We start from the raw sequence: 25,370 nt of genomic DNA, 5'->3' as shown, positions 1-25,370 counted from the left end.
GCCTACGTGCCTCCTTCTTGGTATCTGAGTTCCAGCAACGTTTGCTGGTCCTTGGTAGTGCTTTGTAGCACAGGTACCTCCTGCTTAGTAACCGTGTTCCAGCACCGTCAGCTGGTCCACGGTTGTGCCATTGGCTCTTGTAGCTTCGGCTACCCATCCGGGTTCCAGCACCGTCAGCTGGTTCTCGGAAGTGTCTTTGGCAAGGGCACTCCCTCCTGCCCAGCCTGGTTCCAGCACGCCTGCTGTTTCCAGGTAGTGTCAATGTCACTTTGCCACCAATACGTTCTCCTGTCGTGTTGCGGTCGGGTTAGCCGAGTCTATGGTGCCTGCAGTTTCGGTGCTTCCTATGTGGGCTGCGGGTTCTGGTAATAAAGGCTGGTTCCGTAGTGCCAATAGGACAAGCACCCCCTGTTGGACTGTGGGTTTCAGAAACTGTGTCCTGCTCGCGCCTTGCAACTTTGGTGATTATGGGTACCTTGTGCTACCCATCCGGGTTTCAGCACCGTCAGCTGGTTCTCGGCAGTGCCTTTGACCTAGGTGCCTCCTTCTTGGCATCCAAGTTCCAGCAACGTCTGCTGGTCCTTGGTAGTGCTTTGTAGCACAGGTACCTCCTGCTTAGTAACCTTGTTCCTGAACCGTCAGCTGGTCCACGGTTGTGCCATTGGCTCTTGTTCCTTCTGCTGCCCCTCCGGGTTCCAGCAACGTCAGCTGGTCCTCGCTAGTTCCATTTGCTATTGTTCCTTCTGCTACCCATCCGGGTTCCAGTACCGTCAGCTGGTTCTCGGCAGTTCCTCAGCCTTCTTGTACCTTCTGCTACTTTTCCAAGTTCAAGTTTGTGGAATAGTTTTTTGATTCTCACTCTGGATCTCCCTGACGATGACCCTGAAGACGACGACCCTGAAGACCACACCGAAGAAGACCAAAAAGATGACCCTCAAGAAGATGACCAAGAGGACAAAGAACATGAAGACAACCACCAAGATGCAGAACAACAAGAGACAGAAGACCAAGAAGCAGAAAAACCAAAAGCAGAATAACATTGAGCATAAGACTAAACATAAGAGCAAATGATATTATCTAAATTATAAGCAGAAGAAGACTAAGCAGTGTATGGGGGTGAGTCCGTTCCTCCTCGTGGTGCCCCTGGAAAATGCCTGTTGCTGCAGGCCAAACTGAACGCGGACAAATCCTGTTGTAAATCTTTTGTGACAGGCAGAACGGAAGGTGTAATCTTCAAACTTTTATAGATAACAACTACAGGAATGCCTGTCACAAATAAGGATATGATGAAGAAGAAGAATAGGAGGAAGATGAAGAAGTAGAATATGAAGAAGAATAATAGTTGAATAAGAAGAATATGAAGAATGTAAAAAAAAAAATTATAGGAAGAAGGTGAAGAAGAAGAAGATGAATAAGGTGAAGAAGTTGATGAAAAAGATGCTTCTGCTGAGGATGATGAAGGAGAAAGTGTGGGAGAAGTAAACAAGAAGGTGAAGAGCATGGAAGTAGTGAAACATACATATGTGACAAAATATAAAAGAGGTTAACATAGTCAATATCTTTGTAATTCCAAACGTCTTTAAAATTAAAAAATTATTACTGCTATTCCATTTGATTGGGCTAAAGCTCTATGGCTTTAATGTCTCCTACACCTCCCACAATACATTCTACATTATTCTTTGTTGTTTTTCTTCATGTAGAATTAAACTACAAGGAAAGAAAGGGTTTTTTTCAATTCAGATATTTCTGTTCCATTGACTTGAATGGGACTTCCGGGATCGGAATCGGCGATACCCGATATTTTTTTTAGATCGGCCGATGCAATCCGATCTGATATTTTTCAATATCGGGTGGTATCGCTCAACACTACTAATGTGTGTATTGACATTATGACATGTTTCAGGAATGAAAGACATTTATTTATAAACAGTGGGAATAATCATCATATGAAGTATAGAATGTAATTTTTATACACTATATATGCCTTATCAATGTGATATATTTTTTATTCTAATTTTTTCTTTTCTTTTTGCATTTAGTTCCACTCAGATAACGCACGGGGGAAGTGATTTCCCTTTCCGAGATGTTAATCATGGTGGTGGCGCATCAACTTCCTCCCCTCAACACCAGTTCCTCATTTGACTGGGCTCGGAATCTCCTTGAGAGCAGGCTTACGTCATCACACGCTCACTCGTATATGCACTTCGGCTCCTTTCGTAATATTTCGGCGGCACATGCGCAGTTCACTTTGCCAGATGCTGACCTTTACCCCGGTGGTTCTCAGTTAACCGGATATAAGAGGGCCCTGCTTTTCCATGGCGGTCACGGAGCACTCCGCACAGACAACCAGTGTGCACCTGCATGCGATCCACGGACCTTTTCAATTGGTATGTTTTAATGTGGCTTTTTTGTTATATGTTTGGGCGCATTATGTATTTAGACACGGCACCATTATGAAGCGCAACATGTACTCGGATACAGCACCATCATGTAGCGCATTATGTTTCTCAACACGTCATCATTATAGAGCGCATAGTGTACCTTCACACAGCACTATTATGGAGCGCATCTTTGTATTTTGATATGGCACAATTATTTTTTGTGGACGCATTATGATAAATATTTTACAAGGTACTATTGTTGTATTTTCTCTTTTTATAAGGCAATCCATGCTTGTGTGACTTATATGATGAACCTCATTCTGATGTTTATGGATCATTATTCCCACAGGCATTGAACTCCAGGCATGCAAGGACTTTTATAATGATCTATTATGTAAAAGGAGTCTTCTCTTTATGTGAATTATTATTTATCTTAGTATCATTGGTACTCTATGAGATATGCTTGTAATCTTCGCGTTATATTTCAAATCTGTGATCTAGATATATGTATTATGTTTTTCATATGAAAAATTTCGATTTATTGTTTGATTTTTCTGCAGATAAATTCTTGAAAAAGACACTGTAGCTGAAATGTTGAATTTTATTCTGTGGATCACTTGTCACTTAAAAATTTTTTGGTCTATCGCTACATGAAATTATGATATACAATAAATTTTGATCTTTGATCATTGGAAAAAAATTTTGTGTGCCGAGGTTTCTTGTATTATATTTAGTATTTTTACAACATGGAAATTTTGTGAGGTCAACCATTGACTTTGAATTTCTAGAATCTAGAGATTTTTTCTGTCTTTAAAACAATAATACCGTTGAATCTTTGGATTACTATTCATAGACTGACTGCTATTTTCAATGTGCTTCAGCACAAAAATAATACATCATAATCTGATTTAGGCATTTTACTATCCTTGTGTAGAATGAGCTATGCACTCTGACCTGAAATCTAAGGCTGTCCTAAAATGGTAGCTACTTGACTGCATATGGCGAGTCCAGTTTTCTCCCTTTTACCATTATCCAATCCTACCCGATTCCCTCCGCTATCCCCACTCCTAAAATAACACACGCTACCACTTGAATTCTTTGGATAATTTGGCCACAGTGGCCAAGTTTATTAACAAACAATAACATTTAACAATAAGCATTAATATATAATCATAATGCAAAATATGAGGGGAGGGTTCTTGGAGCTAAAAGATCTGGCTAAAACCTTTTGGCCAAAAAACCAATGGAAAAACTAGACCACCATGTTTTCCTCAGCCGTCCATCCCCAACTCGAGGGCACCGTAACTCCCGTTCCGGGAGACTAACCACCAGAGCTCCCGAGGTAAAAACCCCGTCCAGAGCCCATAACCAAAAAGCCAGATCCCCCATACCATTTGAAAACTGCCAGGAATTTTATTTCCAAATCCTTCCCCGACCAATCATCGTCAACTCCAAGAACCCCACCCCCCGCCAACCACGAACATCCCTGACCACCTCAGTCTCGAGAGTGCCTCAAAGCCACCAAGTCCCTCTCTATCCCCTCCTGTATTGCCAATGCCCACAGATCAATTCCAATAGAATTTAAATGAACCCCGTCGTCCAACCAATAATTACCGACACCCGATTCCAACTCAAAATGCCTAACACTAATACCCCCATTCCTAGATACGAATCCCGACACTGCTCGATTCAATTTTAAGACCAAAAACCCCTTGAACATCATATGGCGTAATGGAGAAGGGGAACACCCAACCACCGACGCCAGTGTGCATGAGCTCAAAAAATCAATTGAAAAACAAGAGAAAACTCAGAGCATGCAATAAAAAGATTATCAAATTTTATTAGAGTAAAGTACTACAATAGACATATATAACAGTGTGCTGATGAGGACAAAAACACACAATATCCACCCAAAATGCCCTAAACCTCCATGCAGATGGAAAGCACAGCCCCAGACCATGTCCCCGAAGGAATCATAAGACCCCAATATAGAATAAGAAAAATGCCCAAGCACAGTAACCTGGATATGGACATCATAAAATTAGCAAAAGTAAAGGGCGTCAGGGTAGTGAAAGAAGCTGGCACACTGAGCAGCAAAAAAATGAGGAAAGGAGACCTCAGAGGCACTTACCGGGGCAAGGAGGAGAAGGGGAACCGGGCTGTAGCACCCCCGACGCGCGTTTCGCGGCGTCTCAGGCCGCTTTCTCAAGAGGGATATGATGAAGTCCAAACAGGACCTTAAAGTAGCCCCTGACCTTGGTCATATGACCTAGATTAGCCAATGGTGTAGGCAGTTCTGGCGCATGTGCCACAGCCGCTGCAGGTCCTACAAGGCACTACAGACATCATGTGCCAGTGCACCCGCCCTGGGAAAAACCCGGGCTCGCGCACCGCACATAAAGATGCTGAGTGCAGAGTGGAGCCACAGAGCGCTGGTAGCGATGCGCACGGCCATACACCATGAAAATAGAGAAATAAGAGGAAACAAAATTCCTATGTAAGGGGGGGATCGGTGGGGTAGTGCCATATAAATACATGTATACGTTATCAATAAATACATATATCAAAAATCCATTTAAGCAAACCGCTAAATATAAGTGGCGCAGTATAATATACAAAAATTCATACAATAATACATGCATATTACAATACATAGAACCACAGTAGATATATATAACAAGATCCATTAAAACGAACCGCCAAATATAAATAGCGCGGTATAGTGTACAGAAGTACATACAATGGTACATGCATATTATGATACATGAAGCTGCAGAATCATATAGATGTAATATTATCAGGAGAGATATCCAGTAGTAATAAGATAAATGTATACACTGCAGACACTTGATAGTAATGATCCAATCACATGGCAAGGTCACGTCACAGAACCACAGGCAGGGGAAATAGTGCGCACTGAAAATATATGTATAAAGAGAAAAAAGAAATTAAAAACTGAAACAGGGATAAAAACAAGTTAAAAACAAAAAAGGTACTGCCACGGAAGCAATGGGAAGATATGGGATTTATGAAGGCAAAAAAAGGGGGAATAATCTCCTTTAATAAATACGTAAGACTAATGCCAGTATATATGGGCAAACAGAGGCGGAAGACAGCAAGAAACCACAAAAGCATTATAGAAAAGGGGCAAAACTAAGATGTTCGTTGAGTCCCTTTGGAGTCATGGTATCCAATTCCACAATCCATCTCGCTTCCATTTGTGCGAGTACTTTCTTGTTATCACCGCCTCTGATGCCCATATGCAGTACATCAATCCCCCTCACCTTCAATAAACTGGCATCACTATTGTGTTGTGACCGAAAGTGTCGGGGGATTGTTTTTATATCAGCCGAATCGGACACCGACTTCGCCGCGCCACTGACGCCCTTTACTTTTGCTAATTTTATGATGTCCATATCCAGGTTACTGTGCTTGGGCGTTTTTCTTATTCTATTTTGGGGTCTTATGATTCCTTCGGGGACATGGTCTGGGGCTGTGCTTTCCATCTGCTTGGAGGTTTAGGGCACTTTGGGTGGATATTGTCTGTTTTTGTCCTCATCAGCACACTGTTATATATGTCTATTGTAGTACTTTACTCTAATAAAATTTGATAATCTTTTTACTGCATGCTCTGAGTTTTCTCCTGTTTTTCAATTGATTTTTTGAGCTCATGCACACTGGCGTCGGTGGTTGGGTGTCCCCCTTCCCCATTACGCCATATGATGTTCAAGGGGTTTTTGGTCTTATTAATTGTTTCTGTGTTTTTCACACCTGTCCCTATTCCTGCTATGGATTTTCACGCACGTGATCACACGTGGCGCACGCAGCTAAATGACGTGTTTCAGGACAATTCAGATGGGGAATGTGTTGGCTCTAATAAGGACATACAGGAAGTTGTATTTAAATTTAAGGAATTGTTACGTAAGAGAACTCGTATTTGGTGGAACCACGAGTTCCTGGATCAGTCCATACAGAAAGATCTGATCCCAAGAGGACTCCGGATCCAGGTTTTTCCCTCATTCCCAGTACTGGATGAGACTTTTAAATGTAAATGGGAAAGTCTAACTAATGAGTGTTCTAAGGGTTTCATGATTCTCTTGAAACAACTGAACCATGACTCTCTTACTGCCATTGAGACGGAGATTGATGAATTACAATCTACCTTACAAAAGGAGATGTCTAATGATGCCCTAAAAAAATTGAATGATCAAATTGATGCTGATTTACAAAAATGGGCTCAGGATATCCAAGCCAATAAGGCAAAGAAATTTAAGAGGGATGTCCAGGATAAATTAACATCGAGAGTCTGTCGGTGGCAGGATCCCACTGGACGATCACGTCCAAAGTTCAGGAACATGTCTCACTCCCGCTCAAGATCTACATCATTGAGATCTAATGTTTCGAATTATGATGATGAGACGGGATAGAGAGGCTTTGGCCAGAATACTAACATTAAGACGGTTCCTCCAAAGAGGATTGAGACTCGCCAGTCGTCAAAAAACAAATCGGCCGGATCTAAGGCTCCCGGGGGGATTTACAGGTATTAAATCTGTCTACTCATGTACTTACTGAGGTACAGCTAGAGGTTCTTAGTAAGGGCCTGACTTTCTCACCCATCAACTCATTTGATTATTTTACAGCTTTGAAAGACCTCCAATTATGTTCAAGAAAACTTATTTTGAAAAAACATCATGCCCGAAGCCACATTCCTGAGGCCCTGAGTGATGTGGAAAGGGATGCACTCCGTGATCTAGAGGATCTGCTTTCAGAACAGGGTGTTTCACGCACAAGTAAGTTTCCTCCCCTGGTTTGGCCCAAGTCCACTAGGTTCCCCCCTTTGTCAATTTGCCCTTCCGTCGAGATTTTTACTAAACTGGTTAGTGATGATTTTAAGAAACTATCAACTAGACGGAAATTTGATAACCTTACCTACAAACAACGTCAGGCAATTTCCCAATTACAATCCTTGGGGGATGTAGTCTTCAAACCGGCTGACAAAGGGGGGAACATAGTGGTCTGGCCCAACCAGAAATACGATAGGGAGGCTTTCCGACAGCTTAGAGATCCGGACACTTACCTGAAACTCTCGTCTGACCCTAGGGTCCCTTTTTCACGGGATCTTCAGGTAATCCTCGATAGGGCATTTCGGAGTGGTACTATAACTAAAAAAGTTTTTGATGGGTTGATGGTCAGGTCTCCTAGGAACCCCACATTTTATCTCTTACCTAAGGTCCGCAAGGACGCCCTCGACCCCCCCAGGACGCCCTATCATGTCGGGTATAGGTGGCATGTGTGAAACAGTATGTCAATTTATTGACTTTTACTTGAAACCACTTGTTGAATCACTGCCTTCCTATATCCGTGACATGACGGATGTCCTGGCACGGGTTGACGGCGTCCTTGTGGAACCATCCACCCTTCTGGTGACTGCTGATGTGGAGAACCTTTATACTTGTATTGATCATTCGGTGGGACTAGATGCGGTTCGCTGGTTTTTGGGGACCTCCGACCTGGATGGCCCTATGTGTGAGTTGATCCTCGAGCTGGCCGATTTTATCCTTACCCACAATTTTTTCGTCTTTAAAGATCAGTTTTATTTGCAGAAGCGGGGCACAGCCATGGGCGCGGCATGTGCGCCTTCGTATGCCAACCTCTTCATTGGCGCCTGGGAGAGGGAGGTGTTTGGCGATGGGGGCCCACGGGGCACGTCCCATGTGCTGTGCTGGTATCGCTATATTGATGATGTATTATTTCTGTGGGATGGGACGGTCGACCAGCTTGGGGATTTCATGAGGTCATTGAATGTACAGTAAATACCAGCAACATTCGTTTGACGTATTGATTTGACGACGTATGCGTGGACTTCCTGGACGTCCGGCTGGAGGTCGATGCCGACCGGCGCATCCAGACGGACATATTCAGGAAGCCCACGTCCATCAATTCTTTGTTGCACGCCACGTCGGCCCATGACCATGCCACAGTGAGGGCGATCCTGGTCGGACAGTTTCTTCGTATGCGACGCATCTGTTCCACCGATGATCGATTTGAGAGACAAGCCCATGATTTGACGAATCGCTTTCTAACTAGAGGCTATAGTCGGAGATGTATTAAAGCGGGCTATAATAGGGCTAGATACACCTCACGTAGCAGTCTTTTGCATCCGGTCCAGAGGGGTGGAGGTACATCTGATGATGGACCTGTTAGGTTCATCTCAACGTACAATCATGAGTGGCAGAAAATGCGCACCATTTTGTGCAAGCATTGGTCCATATTAGAGACAGATCCCTCCTTGGGGGCCGCTCTGGGGAGCTTTCCATCTATGACACCTCGTCGATCAAAAAACCTTAATGATCTTCTGGTACGGAGCCACTATGTTCCTACCTCTAAGAACCTTTTTGGTTCTGGTGGCCCGATCAGCGGTTCATTTTCTTGTGGGCATTGTATCGCCTGCGCCAATGTCCTGCGCTGCTCTACCTTCAGCTCCTCGAGTGGTACCAGACAGTTCAAAATCAGATACCAGATTTTGTGCGGTACATCCATTGTGATATACTATGCTACGTGTCCGTGTCCTAAAATTTACGTTGGTCTGACCACTAGGGAGCTGAGGGTGCGTGTTCGAGAGCATGTGCGGGACATTGGCGCGACGAAGTCGGTGTCCGATCCGACTGATTTAAAAACAATCCCCCCGACACTTTTGGTCACAACACAATAGTGATGCCAGTTTATTGAAGGTGAGCGGGATTGATGTACTGCATATGGGCATCAGAGGCGGTGATAACAAGAAAGTACTCGCACAAATGGAAGCGAGATGGATTGTGGAATTGGATACCATGACTCCAAAGGGACTCAACGAACATCTTAGTTTTGCCCCTTTTCTATAATGCTTTTGTGGTTTCTTGCTGTCTTCCGCCTCTGTTTGCCCATATATACTGGCATTAGTCTTACGTATTTATTAAAGGAGATTATTCACCCTTTTTTTGCCTTCACAAATCCCATATCTTCCCATTGCTTCCGTGGCAGTTCCTTTTTTGTTTTTAACTTGTTTTTATCCCTGTTTCAGTTTTTAATCTCTTTTTTCTCTTTATACATATATTTTCAGTGCACACTATTTCCCCTGCCTGTGGATCTGTGACGTGACCTTGCCATGTGATTGGATCATTACTATCAAGTGTCTGCAGTGTTTACATTTATCTTATTACTACTGGATATCTCTCCTGATAATATTACATCTATATGATTCTGCAGCTTCATGTATCATAATATGCATGTACCATTGTATGTACTTCTGTACACTATACCACGCTATTTATATTTGGCGGTTCGTTTTAATGGATCTTGTTATATATATCTACTGTGGTTCTATGTATTGTAATATGCATGTATTATTGTATGAATTTTTGTATATTATACTGCGCCACTTATATTTAGCGGTTTGCTTAAATGGATTTTTGATATATGTATTTATTGATAACGTATACATGTATTTATATGGCACTACCCCACCGATCCCCCCCTTACATAGGAATTTTGTTTCCTCTTATTTCTCTATTTTCATGGTGTATGGCCGTGCGCATCGCTACCAGCGCTCTGTGGCTCCACTCTGCACTCAGCATCTTTATGTGCGGTGCGTGAGCCCGGGTTTTTCCCAGGGCGGGTGCACTGGCACATGATGCCTGTAGTGCCTTGTAGGACCTGCGGCGGCTGTGGCGCATGCGCCAGAACTGCCTACACCATTGGCTAATCTAGGTCACATGACCGAGGTCAGGGGCTACTTTAAGGTCCTGTTTGGAGCTCTTATCATATCCCTCTTGAGAAAGCGGCCTGAGACGACGCAAAACGCGCGTCGGGGGTGCTACAGCCCGGTTCCCCTTCTCCTCCCTGCCCCGGGGTAAGTGCCTCTGAGGTCTCCTTTCCCCATTTTTTTGCTGCTCAGTGTGCCAGCTTCTTTCACTACACTGACGCCCTTTACTTTTGCTAATTTTATGATGTCCATATCCAGATTACTGTGCTTGGGCATTTTTCTTATTCTATATTGGGGTCTTATGATTCCTTCGGGGACATGGTCTGGGGCTGTGCTTTCCATCTGCATGGAGGTTTAGGGCACTTTGGGTGGATATTGTCTGTTTTTGTCCTCATCAGCACACTGTTATATATGTCTATTGTAGTACTTTACTCTAATAAAATTTGATAATCTTTTTACTGCATGCTCTGAGTTTTCTCCTGTTTTTCAATCGATTCAATTATACCCTAGCCCTGTTAATCTATTTGAAAGATCTCACTTGCCTCCACTTCTTTCTGGGTACCACATCTGACCACACAGTCAACACTTCCTGGAAAGACGTCAACAATCTCAAAAAATCGGAATGTATGTCCCTAATCAATTCCCTCACCGGCCTGACCCCTAAATCGTTACCACCCGCATGTATGACAAAAACGTCGGGGGATCTATCAAGGCGAGCGGACTTGGCTACTTCCGAGAGCACCCTGCTCCACACCATGCCTCGAAAACCCAACCAACGGAACACCACTTGCTCCCTCCTAAAGCCCAATTGCCTACCATGCGGCCTTGCATCAGCTCGTAGCGCACCCCAATACGCGTACAAGTGTCCAAATATCCAGGCCAGAAAGGGGTCGCCACCTGAAAAAATATAACAGAATATGGAAAACAAATCCCTTAGCATTGAACAACGACAATTAACGCCGAACATACAATAAATAACGATCCGACCTCCACCTGCCAATTCTCCTGATCACCTCAGCCCCCAAACCAAGACTGTCAGCCTCAGACGCGGCCCCAATCCTAAAGGAATGGGACCCATACATATCCGGGGGTAGGCCGAGCCCTATCAATCCCTTCTTCAAAACCGCAATGAACTGAAAACAAGACAAATAGGTACCGTCCGTATGGCACAGCAAAGGACCCACTCTACCTGACCACCTTTCCCAATACAACTCCAGACACCTCCATGGGCACATTAATGCCCCTTCGACTCGCCCCAACACTACCTGCCTGCCTTTACCCAGTTGATCGGTTTTGGGACGCCGAATGCTAAAAACAATGCCCCCCCGCCCAAAATTCTACATCTTCTGCCAACACTCTTCCGGCCGTGACCCTGCTACCTGACACTACCTCACCGATGAGCATTGCTCCGAAAAAGGCCAAAGAAAAAGCTAATCTAAACAATGCCAGCTCAAACCCAGAAGTACAAATATCCTGCAAGACTCTACCCAAGCCTTCCAACGCACTGAACGAAATAGGCCTCCGTTTGTCGCAAGTTTTATTACCCCTGCGAAACCCTTGCAACGCCTGTCTAACCAAAAATTGTTTTGCCACGTCCGTCACACCCTGTAATCTGAAACCGAATGCCAAACCCGCTACAAATTTGTTTACCTTGGAAGAGGACCAACCGCTGTCTGCCGCCTTTCCAATTAAAAACAAAACTGCCAACATCATCTCCTCCTCGCTTTCAACCCCGCCCCATTCTGACACCAAACTCTGCCATTCTCGCCACGAAGATTCGTAGGCCGTCCAGGTCTGGTGCGATACCGATTCCCGGATCAATCTTCCCGCTCTTCCGTAATCACTCGCCACAGATAAGAAGGGCATTCCATGCCCGTGGCATCCGCTCCTGGAGCCAACTCTCGAAAAGTCCCCCACTGAAAATGAGACAAAGAATCCGCTATTGAATTTGTAACACCGGGCACATGCACTGCAGAAATCCCCGCATTCAACTCAAGACACCGCAGAACCAAAACCCTAACCAATCTGATCACCGGGGGAGATGAAGCCGACAAACTGTTAATCACCGCCACTACACTCGCGTTGTCACAATGAAATCGCACCCTACGATTCGCGAATATAGGACCCCACACCGAGACAGCTACGACAATGGGAAACAATTCCAACAATGCCAAGTTTTTTGTAAGGCCCAACAACTTCCATGCTTGCGGCCACTGCCCCACGCTCCACTTCCCTTTGCAGTAGGCACGATAACCAGAGCTGCCCGCTGCATCCGTATAGATCTCAAAGTCAAAATTGCTCAAAGTCTCCGCCTGCATCAACGACCGACAGTTGTAATTCCGTAAAAAATGCTGCCAAACCATTATGTCCTCCCTATGTTCCTTAGTCAAGCGAACATAATGGTGCGGAGCCTTCACTCCAGCCGTTGCGCCAGCCAGACGACGGGAAAAAATGCGACCCATGGGCATGATCCTACAGGCAAAGTTCAATCTCCCCAATAAGGATTGCAACTCCTTTAACGTCACATTCCGCAAATCGTGATCTTATCGACTTCCTGTTTTAACAATGACAAGTTGTCCTCTGGTAAACGACACTCCATCTTTTCCGAATCGATTACTATGCCCAAAAAACTTATAACGGACTTAGGGCCTTCTGTCTTCTCCGTTGCTAACGGCACCCCAAAACGCTCCACCACCCAAACCATGGCTGCCAACGCATTCCTACACAATGATGAATCCGGGGGACCGATAAAAAGAAAATCATCCAGGTAATGCATGATCGATTGCACGCCTGCAACATCCCTTACCACTCATTCCAGAAAAGTGCTAAACATCTCGAAAAGTGAACAAGAAATTGCACAACCTATCGGCAAACACCTATCGGCAAACACCTATCGAGGTAGAAATCCCCGTTCCAAAAACAACCCAACAGCGGTATACTCTCCACATGAACTGGCAATAAACGAAAAGCCGATTCAATGTCGGTCTTTGCTAACAGAGCCCCTGAACCGTAACGTCGTACCCAATGCACTGCCGTATCAAATGAGGTATACTCCACCGAACACAACTCTTTATCAATACCATCATTAAGTGACAAACCTTTTGGGTATGATAAATGCTGGATCAAACGAAACTTGTTCGGCTCCTTTTTCGGCACTACCCCAAAGGGGAAACAATCAAACCCACTACTGGTGCAGAGGGGAATGGACAAGTCATCCTGCCCAGTTCCACTTCCGTTTTCAACTTCTTATCCACTACCTCCGCATGCATCGTTGCCGACCGCAAATTTTTAACCGAGAAAGGAACCACGTGGCCGGGAGGGGGTTCCTGAAGCCTTCAACAAAACCCTTCCAAATAACATTGGCCTCCACCCGAGCCGGGTACCTATTTAGAAAGGGGGCCATCTCTTGAATTCTCCCCCCCTTGACCGGTACCCACGTGTGGCTTACCCTTCCCCTTTTTGAAACATTTTGCAGCCCCGTGGGAGCTACCATTGCAGTGGGAGCACACGTGCTTGAACTTGCAGCTGTTCCCGTACTTACACTGCCCGTCATTAAATTTCCAACACGTTCCAGACTTTTCCTTTCCTCCCTGGGTTGCCTGACCATCACTTCCGTGTCCTGCCTGCTGATTGCCACTGCCCCCGCTCCCGTGAAAGTACTGCCCATACCTTACTGGAGCCATCACCTTCAGCCACAACCCGATATCCTTCTGATCACATTTTATCTCCGGCGCATCGCCTTCCTCTGTCTAAACTGCTCATCATATCGTAGCCACGCCTGACCCCCATAAATACGACGCGCCTCCCCAATAGCATCTAGATAGCAAAACAAGCCAGAACAATTTTCTGGAAACTTTTCGCCTATGAAACTCGCCAAAATAGCGAATGCCTGCATCCAGTTTACAAATGTCTGTGGAATCGACCACCACCTCCTCTTTTCCTCCTCTTCTTTTTTACTATCGCCCTTCTTCCCCTTATCCAGGTTAAATTTTTCCAACGGAAGGAGGGAGAATATCTCGACATACTTGTCCCGCCAAATCTTTTCCTTCACCTCTTTCTTTAAATGGGCACCCAAAGGCCCCTCAAAGCACACATAAACCTTTCCCTTAGCCTTATCGTCCAGTTTTATCTTGTCTCCCTTGTCCATCTCCATTTGCACTGAAACTGATACCCCCGCCGATGACCTTTCGTCACACTCGACCTGACGTAATGCCTCTCCTTCTGTCTGAGTGCCGGACCCCCGACCCACTAACCATGCCCCCACTGGAGATGGGGCTGCCTCCCCAATTACCCCCCCAAGTCTCCTCAAAATTTGTGACATATTATTCAAAATATCCCTCAATCCGGGCACTTCGGCCACGCTAGGCCCGCTACACCCCCTCTGCTCACTACTATCCACTAAACTACCACTACCTCCTACAATACGGCCCCTGCGGGCGACAGACACGACATGGAGCCATACTCACATAGCTGCGCGGGTGCTGTGTCCCCGCCAGCTGAATGTCCAGAATCCCGATGTCCTCCATGATCCTGATGTTCGCTGCCCGAGCCAGTACCATCAGACCCTCTCCGCTGCTCCCGGCCCACGCCCCTGGCCTCCTCGTCACCAGGGGGGACCTGAGCATGTGACTGCTGTCGCTCCATAGATCTCCGGCCCGAGCGGGACCTGTGTCGATCCCCAGACCCGGACCGGCCTGTCCGGTCCGTATCACCCTCCGGCCGACTGCCAGACAGCTGCCCATTGCTGTCCGCCGCTTCCAGTGACAACCTTTCAGGGGGTCTTGTCCTTCTGCCCCGCTGGCTAGTACCTGGCGTGTCCACCGCCCTGAGGAGAGAGGACAGCTGGGACTGAAGCCATCCTCCCCTCCTGGACCGGGCCACATCCTGGAGTCTGGACATGAGCGCATCCACGGTCTCCATTCTTCTTCTGTGCTATCAGGTGGGTCTTCAGTTCTCTGCTCCCTGATGCTGAATGCGGTTTTCCCGCACTTTCTCCCCACTACCCCCAGGCTGTCCCCACCCAGAACTCCTCCCATGACCCTGTCCCAGCCATTCAGGTCACCGAGGCCCAAACAAGTTTGAAAATTTGCCCGCCCATTGCAGTCATGGGGGGCTTCCTCTCAGGCTGTGCCCTCCCCAGCCCCCATCTTGACCTTCCCTCATCTTTTGTAGTCTGTGTGATGTTCCAATTGTCCTCCCTGATTCTGCTTTAGACCATGTGATGCAACAGCAAAGCACAATGGTGAAGACCATGTGTCGGCACTTGACGTCATACACCCCCTCTCTGGCTGCTGCTCTCTTCAGCAGTGTTTGATACTAGAGAATTGAATGGCAAATTGTTTCAATTTTTAAAGGTTCTGCAAATTTTAGAAATTTTTACTCAACATTGATTTGCAGCAGACTGATCCAATCATCCCTACAAAACACCAGTGAAAATGACTTGCTTGCTTTTTGATGTTACACAATAATTCCTCTCTAGGGCAAAGTTGTTACAGAGTGTATGTACCGTGGACTTCACACAGCAGAGATCCCACAGTAATATCAGAATGGGTATTTGCTTCAGCAGATATAATTGCAAAGAAGATGCGGGGAAGCTGCATATTCCATCCTTTGTATTGCAGGGTGTGAAATTCACCATTAAATCCATAACATAATTTGGCATGCTGCAGATCTCAAACGTGCAGCTCTTATCAATTTATGCTTTGAATTTGTCTCACAAAATGTGCATAAGATTTCTTAAAGACATTATGCACTATACCGACACTGTAATGCACACTGGACTTTCTGTGATTGAATAAGCAGCAAAAACAACTGTATTTTTACTACATGGGAATAAAGCCTAAAACACAGTCGCACTGGTTAATTATTTTAAAACTGTATACCTCATTCAATACATTTGCTACTAGCTAGTAAAAAATAGAAATGCAATACTTTCTGCACCTCCACAGTGTGTTATGCCGTACAGTGCATAGCCCTTATGACACAAACAGTAGAAGCTGCCAGGAGAGTTGACACAAATGTGATCACATGTTCGATCAAACGAGCATTCATCGATATCTGTGAGGGGTAAAAAAAAGAGGTGTTATGCTAGTTAATAGGTCTATTTAAACAAAAAATAAATAAAATATTTTGTGAACAACTGAAATTATAGTCTGATCTGACAGTTATGCCCTATACATCCTAACAACAAGCCTTTAAAATAGTGAATAATCTTTATAAAACACTATATTATGCACATGTGGCGCCCTTGAGGCTCAGTCGCCACAGAGGTACTGCACCTTCTCCTAAGGTGTAGTGTCCCACCAACGAGGTAAGTTGGGAACTCCTTTCCACACTCCAACACCTGCACCCACACACAGGATAGTTCAGCAATGGACCAGATTGCGGCTCCATGCTTAGAGGATAGCAGAGCACCTTTCGTGGGTCCTTGCTTCGTAACACGAGATGTGCTGGGAGGTGGGTGGAGTTAGATATAAAAGAGGGGGGAAAGTTTAGAATTACAGTTCAGTCAGAGATGAGTCTGAGAGGAGTCTGAGCCAGAGAGCTGGCTGACAGGAGATCAGTCTGAGGGGAGCTCAAGGCGGAGGAAGACAGTCAGTCAGGAGAGGCTGAGGACTGCTCTTAGTGGAACGAGCTCCCTAGGAGAGGAGAGAGGAAGGAGTGCTGCAGCTGCCTCAGTGACCTGAGCCAGCTGGCACGGGAAAGGAACAGAAGGAGAAAGACGTAGAACCGCAACCTAAGCTTCCATAAGAGAGAGAAGGAACAGCGCGGAACGAAGGAGTAGGGGAACAGAGAGGAGTTGTGGGTTGGAAGAGGAACCCTGCCTATAGGTTCTCAGCGCAAGGCCGGGGCCCAGTCCCCGAGGTTGTATGGACACTTATGGTTCTGCAACAGACACCGGTGGAGAAGGAACAGCGCGGAACGAAGGAGTAGGAGAACAGAGAGGAGTTGTGGGTTGGAAGAGGAACCCTGCCTATAGGTTCTCAGCGCAAGGCCGGGGCCCGGTCCCCGAGGTTCTATGGACACTTATGGTTCTGCAACAGACACCGGTGGAGTAGTTGGCTGTAAATATATTACTCCCATCCAAGACTTGGGGCACAACAGCATCTGTATAGGGAGCCGTGACTCAGTAGAAAGGGAGTCCCCGAAGTAGGCTACAGCTGTCTGCCGTACAAGGAAGAGTTTTTAGGTACATCTGACAGGAGGAACTTCAGAGTACCACGGTACTGGAGCTCTTCACACCAAAAGGCGCAATATAGGAGTCGTTCAGGACAGGTACATGTTGGCGGAGTGTTGGAGAGGAGAACCCTGACTTGCTGGGGAGGTTGATTGAGTCTCTGCCCCGGAGGACACGGCAAGGAGGCAGGCACCAGTGTGTACCACAAACTGTGAGTAAAGCTTTGGAACTACAAGCCCTGGTGTCTTCCAGTCATTGTGCGCCAACACCGTCAGTACTGCTACATCCCCTGCGCCGGACACTACACCATCAAAGTGTCCCCACGTCTACACTGCCCTGGGACAACAGCCCTGCCTGTGGAGGGCTATACCACCATTGCTGCATCCCGCCATCTGTCCCAGAGGATCTGTCTGCAGCGGCGGCTTAACATCTCCCTTGCCGAACACCACAGGTGGCGTCACGAACTATTCAATTCCATTAACCACACACCACCATTGACATTGGGCGCCCAGGGCCATGGACCGGGTCACAGCTGCCGTGATACATCCCCCTGACACCGGCCCGGTACCGAGTACCCCACAGCCCTGGGACGGGAGGGCGACCCACACACTTACCTTGGCAGCCTCTCTCATTAATGAGCAGTTTATAGCCCTTTTTACAACCACATTCAAAGCTGCCTACTGAGTTCCGACAGTTGTGATCACAGCCTCCATTGTTAGCACGACACTCATCAATATCTACAAACAGAAACAATTGTTCAATTATAAAGTACTGGCAAGAACATATTTGCCGGTTTCCATTATTAGTTTTAAATCAACAAATTAAATTGCAAATAAACATGGTTTCCACTAGAAGAATTCATAAACTAGTAAGTTTGCCTCTTTAATAGGAGAGGAGCTATCATGTTATGTTTGAAGCGCAGGTCTTTGCCATATAAGACTAGATGTTTTTGAGAAAGTCATCTCAGTCTAGGACAAGTTTCCCCAACTCCAGTCCTCAAGGCCCACCAACAGATCATGTTTTCAGGATTTCCTTTGTATTACACAGGTGATGCAATTATCACCTGGGTAATACTAAGGAAATCCTGAAAACATGATCTGTTGGTGGGCCTTGAGGACTGGAGTTGGGGAACCCTGGTCTAGGACATTACCTTATGGGTTTTATTTTTCATTGGCCCAACTATGACCTTTCTCTCTCTGGATCTAAAGATTTCCAGTTGCACTAAAAAGATTCTCTCTCATTTGATAACTAAAAGATTTACACCAGGAGTGAAAAAAAATATTTTAAGAAGAAAATAGAATTAGAAAAATGATGGTGTTTATTAATAAAAAATGAGAAGTGCATTATCTAAATGTACTGTAATCTATTCTCTGCATAGCATGGAAATTATGCAATTTATTGTAATTTATAATGCAATGGTCTTTCCTAGGCCATTGTAGCTTGAAATATATTTCATGTACAGTATATTGAAGTAATAGTCCAGCTCACCGGTCCTGCGATCTACTCCAGTTCACATGAGCATGTAGGTAATAAATAAAAAGATTTCCAGCACTCCAAGGATGGGCTAAAAAACTTGTATTTTCCATTTCAGGAACATACACTTGAATATAAAAAAGGCAGTGTCTGTACAGCCTAACAGACATAACATAAACTTACCTTTACAGGTTTTTCTATCTGTTTGAAGCATGAAACCCATTGGACAGCTGCAGTGCACTCCAGTAAATGAATCATGACATCGACTATCACAGCCGCCATTATTTACGGTGCAGGTCTCTAGCAAGGGAAAGAATAACGAAAAATGAAAACAAGAGGCAATAAAAAAGACAAAACAAAGCATTAAGTCATTTTAAAAGAATAAGTAACATCGTCTTTGTTCTTGCAATAGAAAATATCAAAAAAGTATCAGACAAAATTTACTGATAAATACTGCTTATATATGAAATCATATCACTGTGTTAGCATCTCGCCAGATTCCTGCTCTGACAGGAAGGGTCCCCGGCGTGTCTCATCACTCAGCTGTGTTGCAGTCAGTTCTTCTCTTCCCCATGCTCTGCATGCTCCCAGCTGGTCCTCTAGCCATGCTCTTAGGGCACGTGCGCGAGTACTCCCGCCCTTTTAGAGGGTCAGTGCGTGCACTTGCTATTTCCTCCCCAGCGAATAGCTGTGGGACATTATGTATATATTGCTTCCTCCCCACTGGGGAGGTGCCTGAGCAACCTTCCTGTTATGCAGCCTAAGTTGTGTAAGGTTGCATACCAGTCCCCACTGCACTCTAATGCAGACCCTGCCTGCTGCACTCTAATGCAGACCCTGGTTACTGCACTCAACTGCAGATCCTGCCTGCTGCACTCTGACACAAACACTGCCTGCTGCACTCTGATACAAACACTACCTGCTGCACTCTCATACAAACCCTGTCTGCTGCACTCAGGTGCGAACTCTGTCTGCTGCACTCGGATGCGAACTGTCTGCTGAATTCAAATGCAAACCCTGCCAGCCACTCCCTCCAGACTGTCCTCTTGGTCCAGCTGCTGTGTGTCCATTTGTCTGTCCTGAAGTGGCACCTGGCGTTCATCAGGAGCCAAGTCTAACCTCACCATCAGAGGCTCTAGTTCACTTAGTCACGGCCTTCCAGGCTCTCCACAGTTCGTGACACAGTGGTTCCACAAAGCACGTCCTAGACACACTGACAATATAGTGTACTGCTAAATACAATTATACTTTTAACTATAAAAAAAACTGCAGTGCCACAAAACATTTTCACACAGATGAATCAGAGGTATTGATTTGACACCCGCCACTCTCTTTAATAAGTGAGCAAAATTGCTCTACTCAGTTCCCCTTATTCCTGTTAGCAGACAGAGGATGCATAGACTTTTTAATTACCCTATCTTCAACCTCAGGAATAGCAGTGTATGGGCCCTTGCATTCCAGATACTGTGAAGACATATGTGTTTACCCTCTCATGTAACAATGTTCCCCTTCCTGTAATAATGCCCCCATCCTATACCTCTTTATTGTAATAATGTCCCCAATCCTAGCCCTTTCCTGTAATAATGGTCCTTTCAATTATAATGTGGTCCATGCTGCGCCCCTTCAAGGTATACGTCCCACATCCTGGGACCCTTCCAACAATATACGTCCCCCTTCCTGATAGAAATCCCCCCTCCAATCCTGCCCCCCTTCCAGTAATATACTGTATGTCCCTTATTCTTTATAATGCTTCCCATTCTGGGCCACTTCCAGTAATATCCGTTCCCCATCTTGGCATAATGTGCCCCATCTTGGGCTTCTTCCAGTAATAATGTCCCTGTTCAGCAGCTCTTCTCCCAACAAATATCTAAAAAAAAAATCATTCTACTCACCTTTCCCACTCCCACGATGTCCTCTTCCATAGCCATGCACAGTCAGTGAATCACACAGCAGCATCAGCTGTCGGCCTCTAAATGGCTGGTGGTGTGTATTGCTGTGCAGGGATCTGGTGGTTCACTGTGCTGCAATACACTTCAGTTGAATGTGCATCCTCAAATGGACATCAAGGCGAGATAACTGCTGGCATTGACAGATCCTCCTCTAGCATGGACATGATCACTGCAATGTAAAACTAGAATAGTTCCCTCCAGCACTCTGCGTGTTGGGTCAGTTTATTGCAAGGTATATTATGGGCTGGTTTTAGTGGACATTCATAGAGTGGGAGGGAGAATGTTCACGCATCTCACCTGCAGTTTCCTTTCAGGACCTGTGTGATGTCAGGATCATGTGATCAGTCACATGATGGAGAGTCACATGGTCTGGCAGCTTTAAATAGCTGAGCTCCATGGTTAGCCTGGGCTGGTGAGGGCCTGAAGAGGAAGACTCCAGGAGAGTGTTTGTGCACAAAATATTTGTGTAAGGCTAGTTTCACACTAGCATTCGGCAGAGCTGCGGAGGGCTATGTAGTTTGTCCGTGAAGCTCTGCCCACTGTAGCACCTCCTTTGTTCAGCTCTGCCTACGTCTGCATGCGGCCTGAGTACCTATCTTTAACATTGGGTATGCAGGCCATGCGGATGTATGCGACCTCAACAAAATGCCACCTTGTTCCAGCAGACGTGGTACCAAACCCCCTTGGGCTTGCCCTTGACACTCCCTGTATAGGGGGTGGTCCTCACTAGGTCTGCTTGCCCAGACGGTCCACTCCAGGAGTCGTCACAGAATAATCAGGCCATGGACCCCACTGGTACCACTTTCTCAGAAAAAGAAATCTGGCACTCCCAAATGCAGAAAAAATAGTTTCGTTTTATTCACAGCTTAATAATCCACACGGTGTACATTCTATTTGTTATGTTTCGGTCACTATCATGGACCTTCTTCAGACTGTATACAGTGTAGAGGAAAAACAACAAAAAAATAATAAATTAACATAAACATACATAATAACATACAACTGGTTTCAAAATGACATTTCATAATTCAGTAGGCTTATTTGAGCTAAAGCTACATAGAAGCAGATGTTACACATGAATAAACATTTATGTAAAGCGGATTCTAGTCCCAAAAGTACCTCGGCCTCAGCCCAAAAGGAACTGGTGTTTCTACGGGAGAATCAGACTAAGATCATGTCCTTTTTGAAATCTATGGATTCCCGTTTGTCGGCCTTACAGTCCTCTGCCCCTGGGAATGCTTCACAGTTGGCCAGCCTCCAACAAGAGCTCACTCAGCAACGTGACACCCAGGCCCATATCCTTTAACTACATGGTGTCGGTAGATAACCATCTCCTTTCCCTACAATCTGTTGCCTCTGATTTTGCCCAAGCCTCGGCTCCGCCCCTGTTGCCCCGTTTATGCAAACCACCCCGATATAGTGGTGACCCCAAGTTTTGTCGGGAATTTTTGAACAAATGTCGGTTACATTTTGAGCTCTTGCCGCAACACTATCCCACCAATCGTGCTAAAATAGCTTTTATAGTTTCTCACCTAGAGGGGGAGGCATTAGCATGGATGAATTCCCTCTGGAAGTGTAATAATCCACTTGTCTCTCAGCTCTCCACCTTTTTGGACACCTTCCCACTAAGTGTTCGATGAGTCGAGTCGTCTGGCTTCCACCACCGAGTCCCTCTTTAACCTCCATCAGGGTACTCTATCGGTAGGACAATATGCCATCCATTTTTGCACCTTGTTTTCTGAACAGTTGGAACAATGATGCCCTCGAAGGGCCTTCTGGCATAGCCTGTCCAGTCGGATTAAGGATGAACTGGCAGGTTGGCATACCCCTACCTCTTTAGAGGATCTGATCTTTCTTGTGACACGCATTGACCTGCGCTTTCAAGAGCGTACCCATGAGGCAGCTAGAGAAAGAAGATCTCCCCGCCTCTCTCTGTCTACTTGTAGTCCATTCCACTCGTGTCCCGTGCCCTCTTCGGCGGGTCCCACTCCTGAGCCTATGCTGGTGGACCGAATTTCGGTTCCAAACGTTATTCTGAGGAGGCTTATGTGGATTCTGGCATGGCAGGGAACTTTATTTAGACTCAAGTCGGTTAATAAATACCTGATTCCTGTCAAATCCCTGGAGACTCCTCGGATGATTGCTTCGGTTGATGGTAAACTCTTGCAGGAGACCGTTACCCATATCACCGAAGAAATCAAGATCCAGATTGGAGCCCTGCACAGAGAGAAATTCTCCTCCCATTTCTTGCAGACTATGTCTCACGGGCTTCTTCTTGGTCTCCCTTGGTTACGGACTCATGAGCCAACCCTGGACTTGCGGTCGGGCGATATACTGCGCTGGGGACCATCCTGTCAGAAGAAGTGCCTGCTATCTGTCCATCCGATAAATTCTGCCTGTCCGTCCTCAGCACCTGCAGGTCTGCCATCGGCTTAATGGTCTTTTGCAGATGTCTTCGACAAAAAGGAGGCCGAGACTCTGCCTCCTCATCGGCCATATGACTGTCCCATTGACCTTGTTCCTGGCTCTACCCCACCCAGGGGTAGAATATACCTGCTATCTCTTGCCGAAACCCAAGCTATGTTGGAGTACATCCAATAGAATCTTGCCAGAGGTTTCATTCGTAAGTCCTCCTCACAAGCAGGAGCGGGGTTCTTCTTTGTCAAGAAGAAGGACGGCTCCCTCCACCCCTGCATAGACTACCGAGGGCTGAACGACATCACGGTCAAGAACAAGTACCCACTGCCTCTGATCCCGGAGCTCTTTGACCGGCTAAGGGGAGCATGAATTTTCACCAAGCTGGATCTTCATGGGGCCTACAACTTGATCCGTATTCATTCCGGTGACGAATGGAAGACTGCCTTTAACACCCGATATGGCCACTACGAGTACTAGGTCATGCCCTTTGGCCTTTGCAATGCCCCTGCGGTATTCCAGGAGTTTGTGAATGACGTCTTCCATGATATGCTGCACTCCTGCGTGGTAGTCTACCTGGACGATATACTCGTTTCTTCTCCAGATCTGTCTGCCCACAGAAAGAATGTGCGTCAAGTACTCTTGCGCTTAAGGGAGAACCACCTTGACGCCAAGCTTGAGAAATGTGTCTTCAAACAGACATCCTTGCCATTCCTTGGGAACATTATCTTGGACTCTGGTCTACGCATGGATCCAGCGAAAGTGTCCGTCGTTCTCGACTGGCCACGTCCCCATGGGGTGAAGGCAATCCAACGCTTTCTTGGCTTTGCGAACTACTACTGGCAGTTTGTCCCCTATTTCTCCTCATTAGTTCTGTCATGATCTCAGTGCGGGTTTGACTCGCACACGTGGGGTTAATGTCTGGAACCAGTGCTGATGACTGGCATTTCTGGGGTTAAAGGTTGTGATCCCGGTGCAGGCTTACCTGCACACCTGGGGCTATGATTGTGGCCTCTCCCTGGTTCTGGGGGAGGCTTCTTATAGCCTCAGGACGCTCCCATCCCTGTCAGTTATACTTGCGCCCTTGGCATTGTGTGGTGACCCCTGAGTGTGTTTGTGCTGTGTTCTGGTTGCTTGATTCTCTGTGTATGACTCGGTCTGTTCCCTGGATATCGCTTTGGATTCTGCCTGGTACCTCCTATGTCTGTTTGGTTTTGATCTCTGCTTGGCCCTGATTATCCGCTCTGTCTCCTCCCTGGTACTGTACTGTGATCCTGTGTATGACCTTTGGCTTTGTCTGACCTCCCGTCTGTTTATCCCTCCTGTACCTCGTTTGACTGTACTGTACATGACTTCTGTTTTGCCTGAATCTGAGTTCTCTGGCTTCTCTGACGCTAAGCCCCGCCCCCTTGCAGCCACATGACCATTCACATGACCATAGGTCCTGTGCAAGCTTGCTCATTTTCAGTGTCCGCAGGTCCCGTGCCTCTTTACTTTCCAGCGCTGACTGGTCCCTGACACTATTAGCTTGAAGCACGCATTGTCACCGCTGCTGCCCACTCCACAGGTATCTTTTAGCACTGCTTCTGTACTCAGGACATGCGCACTGGCTCTATGAGCAAGTGTAGTGCGGTGTCTCTGACATTATAACTGACCGTTTCAGTTTTTTTTTTTTCTGAAGGAAAAAAAAAAAAAAGTGTGTGTTATCCTCATGGATCCCATACAAGCCTTGGCTGATCAGGTCAAGCACCTGACCCAAATGTTCCATAAGCTCAATGTGGAACAACGCACGATGGCCCAGACCCAGCAACAGTTGGTGGTTACTGTGCAGGGGGCTGTCGATGCGGGGGCTTCTAGTTCTGGGGGTAGGGATGTGTCATTAGCGTCCCCCGAATCTCCGGTCAAATTGCCAGACCTTTTCTCAGGGGATAAAAAGGAGTTCAAGTCTTTCAGAGAAGGATGCAAGCTTTTTTTTTTCTCTAAGGCCCCGCTCCTCCGGGGATGAGTTCCAGAGGGTGGGGGTCATTATTTCCCTACTTCGGGGGGCTCCGCAAGCATGGGCTTTCTCTCTGTCTTCCTCTGCTCCTGAACGTATGTCAGTGAACGCATTCTTTGAGGCCCTCGGGCACATTTATGATGAACCTGACCGAGTGCAATTGGCAGAGGACATGTTGATGAGTGTCTGTCAGGGGAAACACTCAGCTGAGTGGTTTTGTTCTGAGTTCCGCCGCTGG

At 46.3% G+C, this 25,370-nt stretch overlaps 1 protein-coding gene across 1 annotated transcript in view; it reads right to left on the bottom strand.

The window, feature by feature from the left end:
• The window catches only part of SCUBE3 (signal peptide, CUB domain and EGF like domain containing 3), a 1,051,867-nt gene that overhangs the window by 714,974 nt on the left and 311,523 nt on the right, over window positions 1-25,370 (bottom strand). Inside the window, exons 8-10 of the mRNA XM_073575619.1 lie at window positions 18,956-19,072; window positions 17,914-18,036; window positions 16,063-16,179 (exon numbers count right to left, since the gene is read on the bottom strand). Coding sequence (XP_073431720.1) covers window positions 16,063-16,179; window positions 17,914-18,036; window positions 18,956-19,072 — 357 coding nt within the window. The remainder of the gene's footprint in view (window positions 1-16,062; window positions 16,180-17,913; window positions 18,037-18,955; window positions 19,073-25,370) is intronic.

Source organism: Dendrobates tinctorius, unplaced genomic scaffold, assembly GCF_039654945.1.
Source record: "Dendrobates tinctorius isolate UK_male_01 unplaced genomic scaffold, ASM3965494v1 ptg000045l, whole genome shotgun sequence".
Taxonomy (NCBI): domain Eukaryota; kingdom Metazoa; phylum Chordata; class Amphibia; order Anura; family Dendrobatidae; genus Dendrobates; species Dendrobates tinctorius.
Note: the sequence above shows the minus strand (reverse complement) of the source record. Positions and strands in the feature narration are given on the sequence as shown.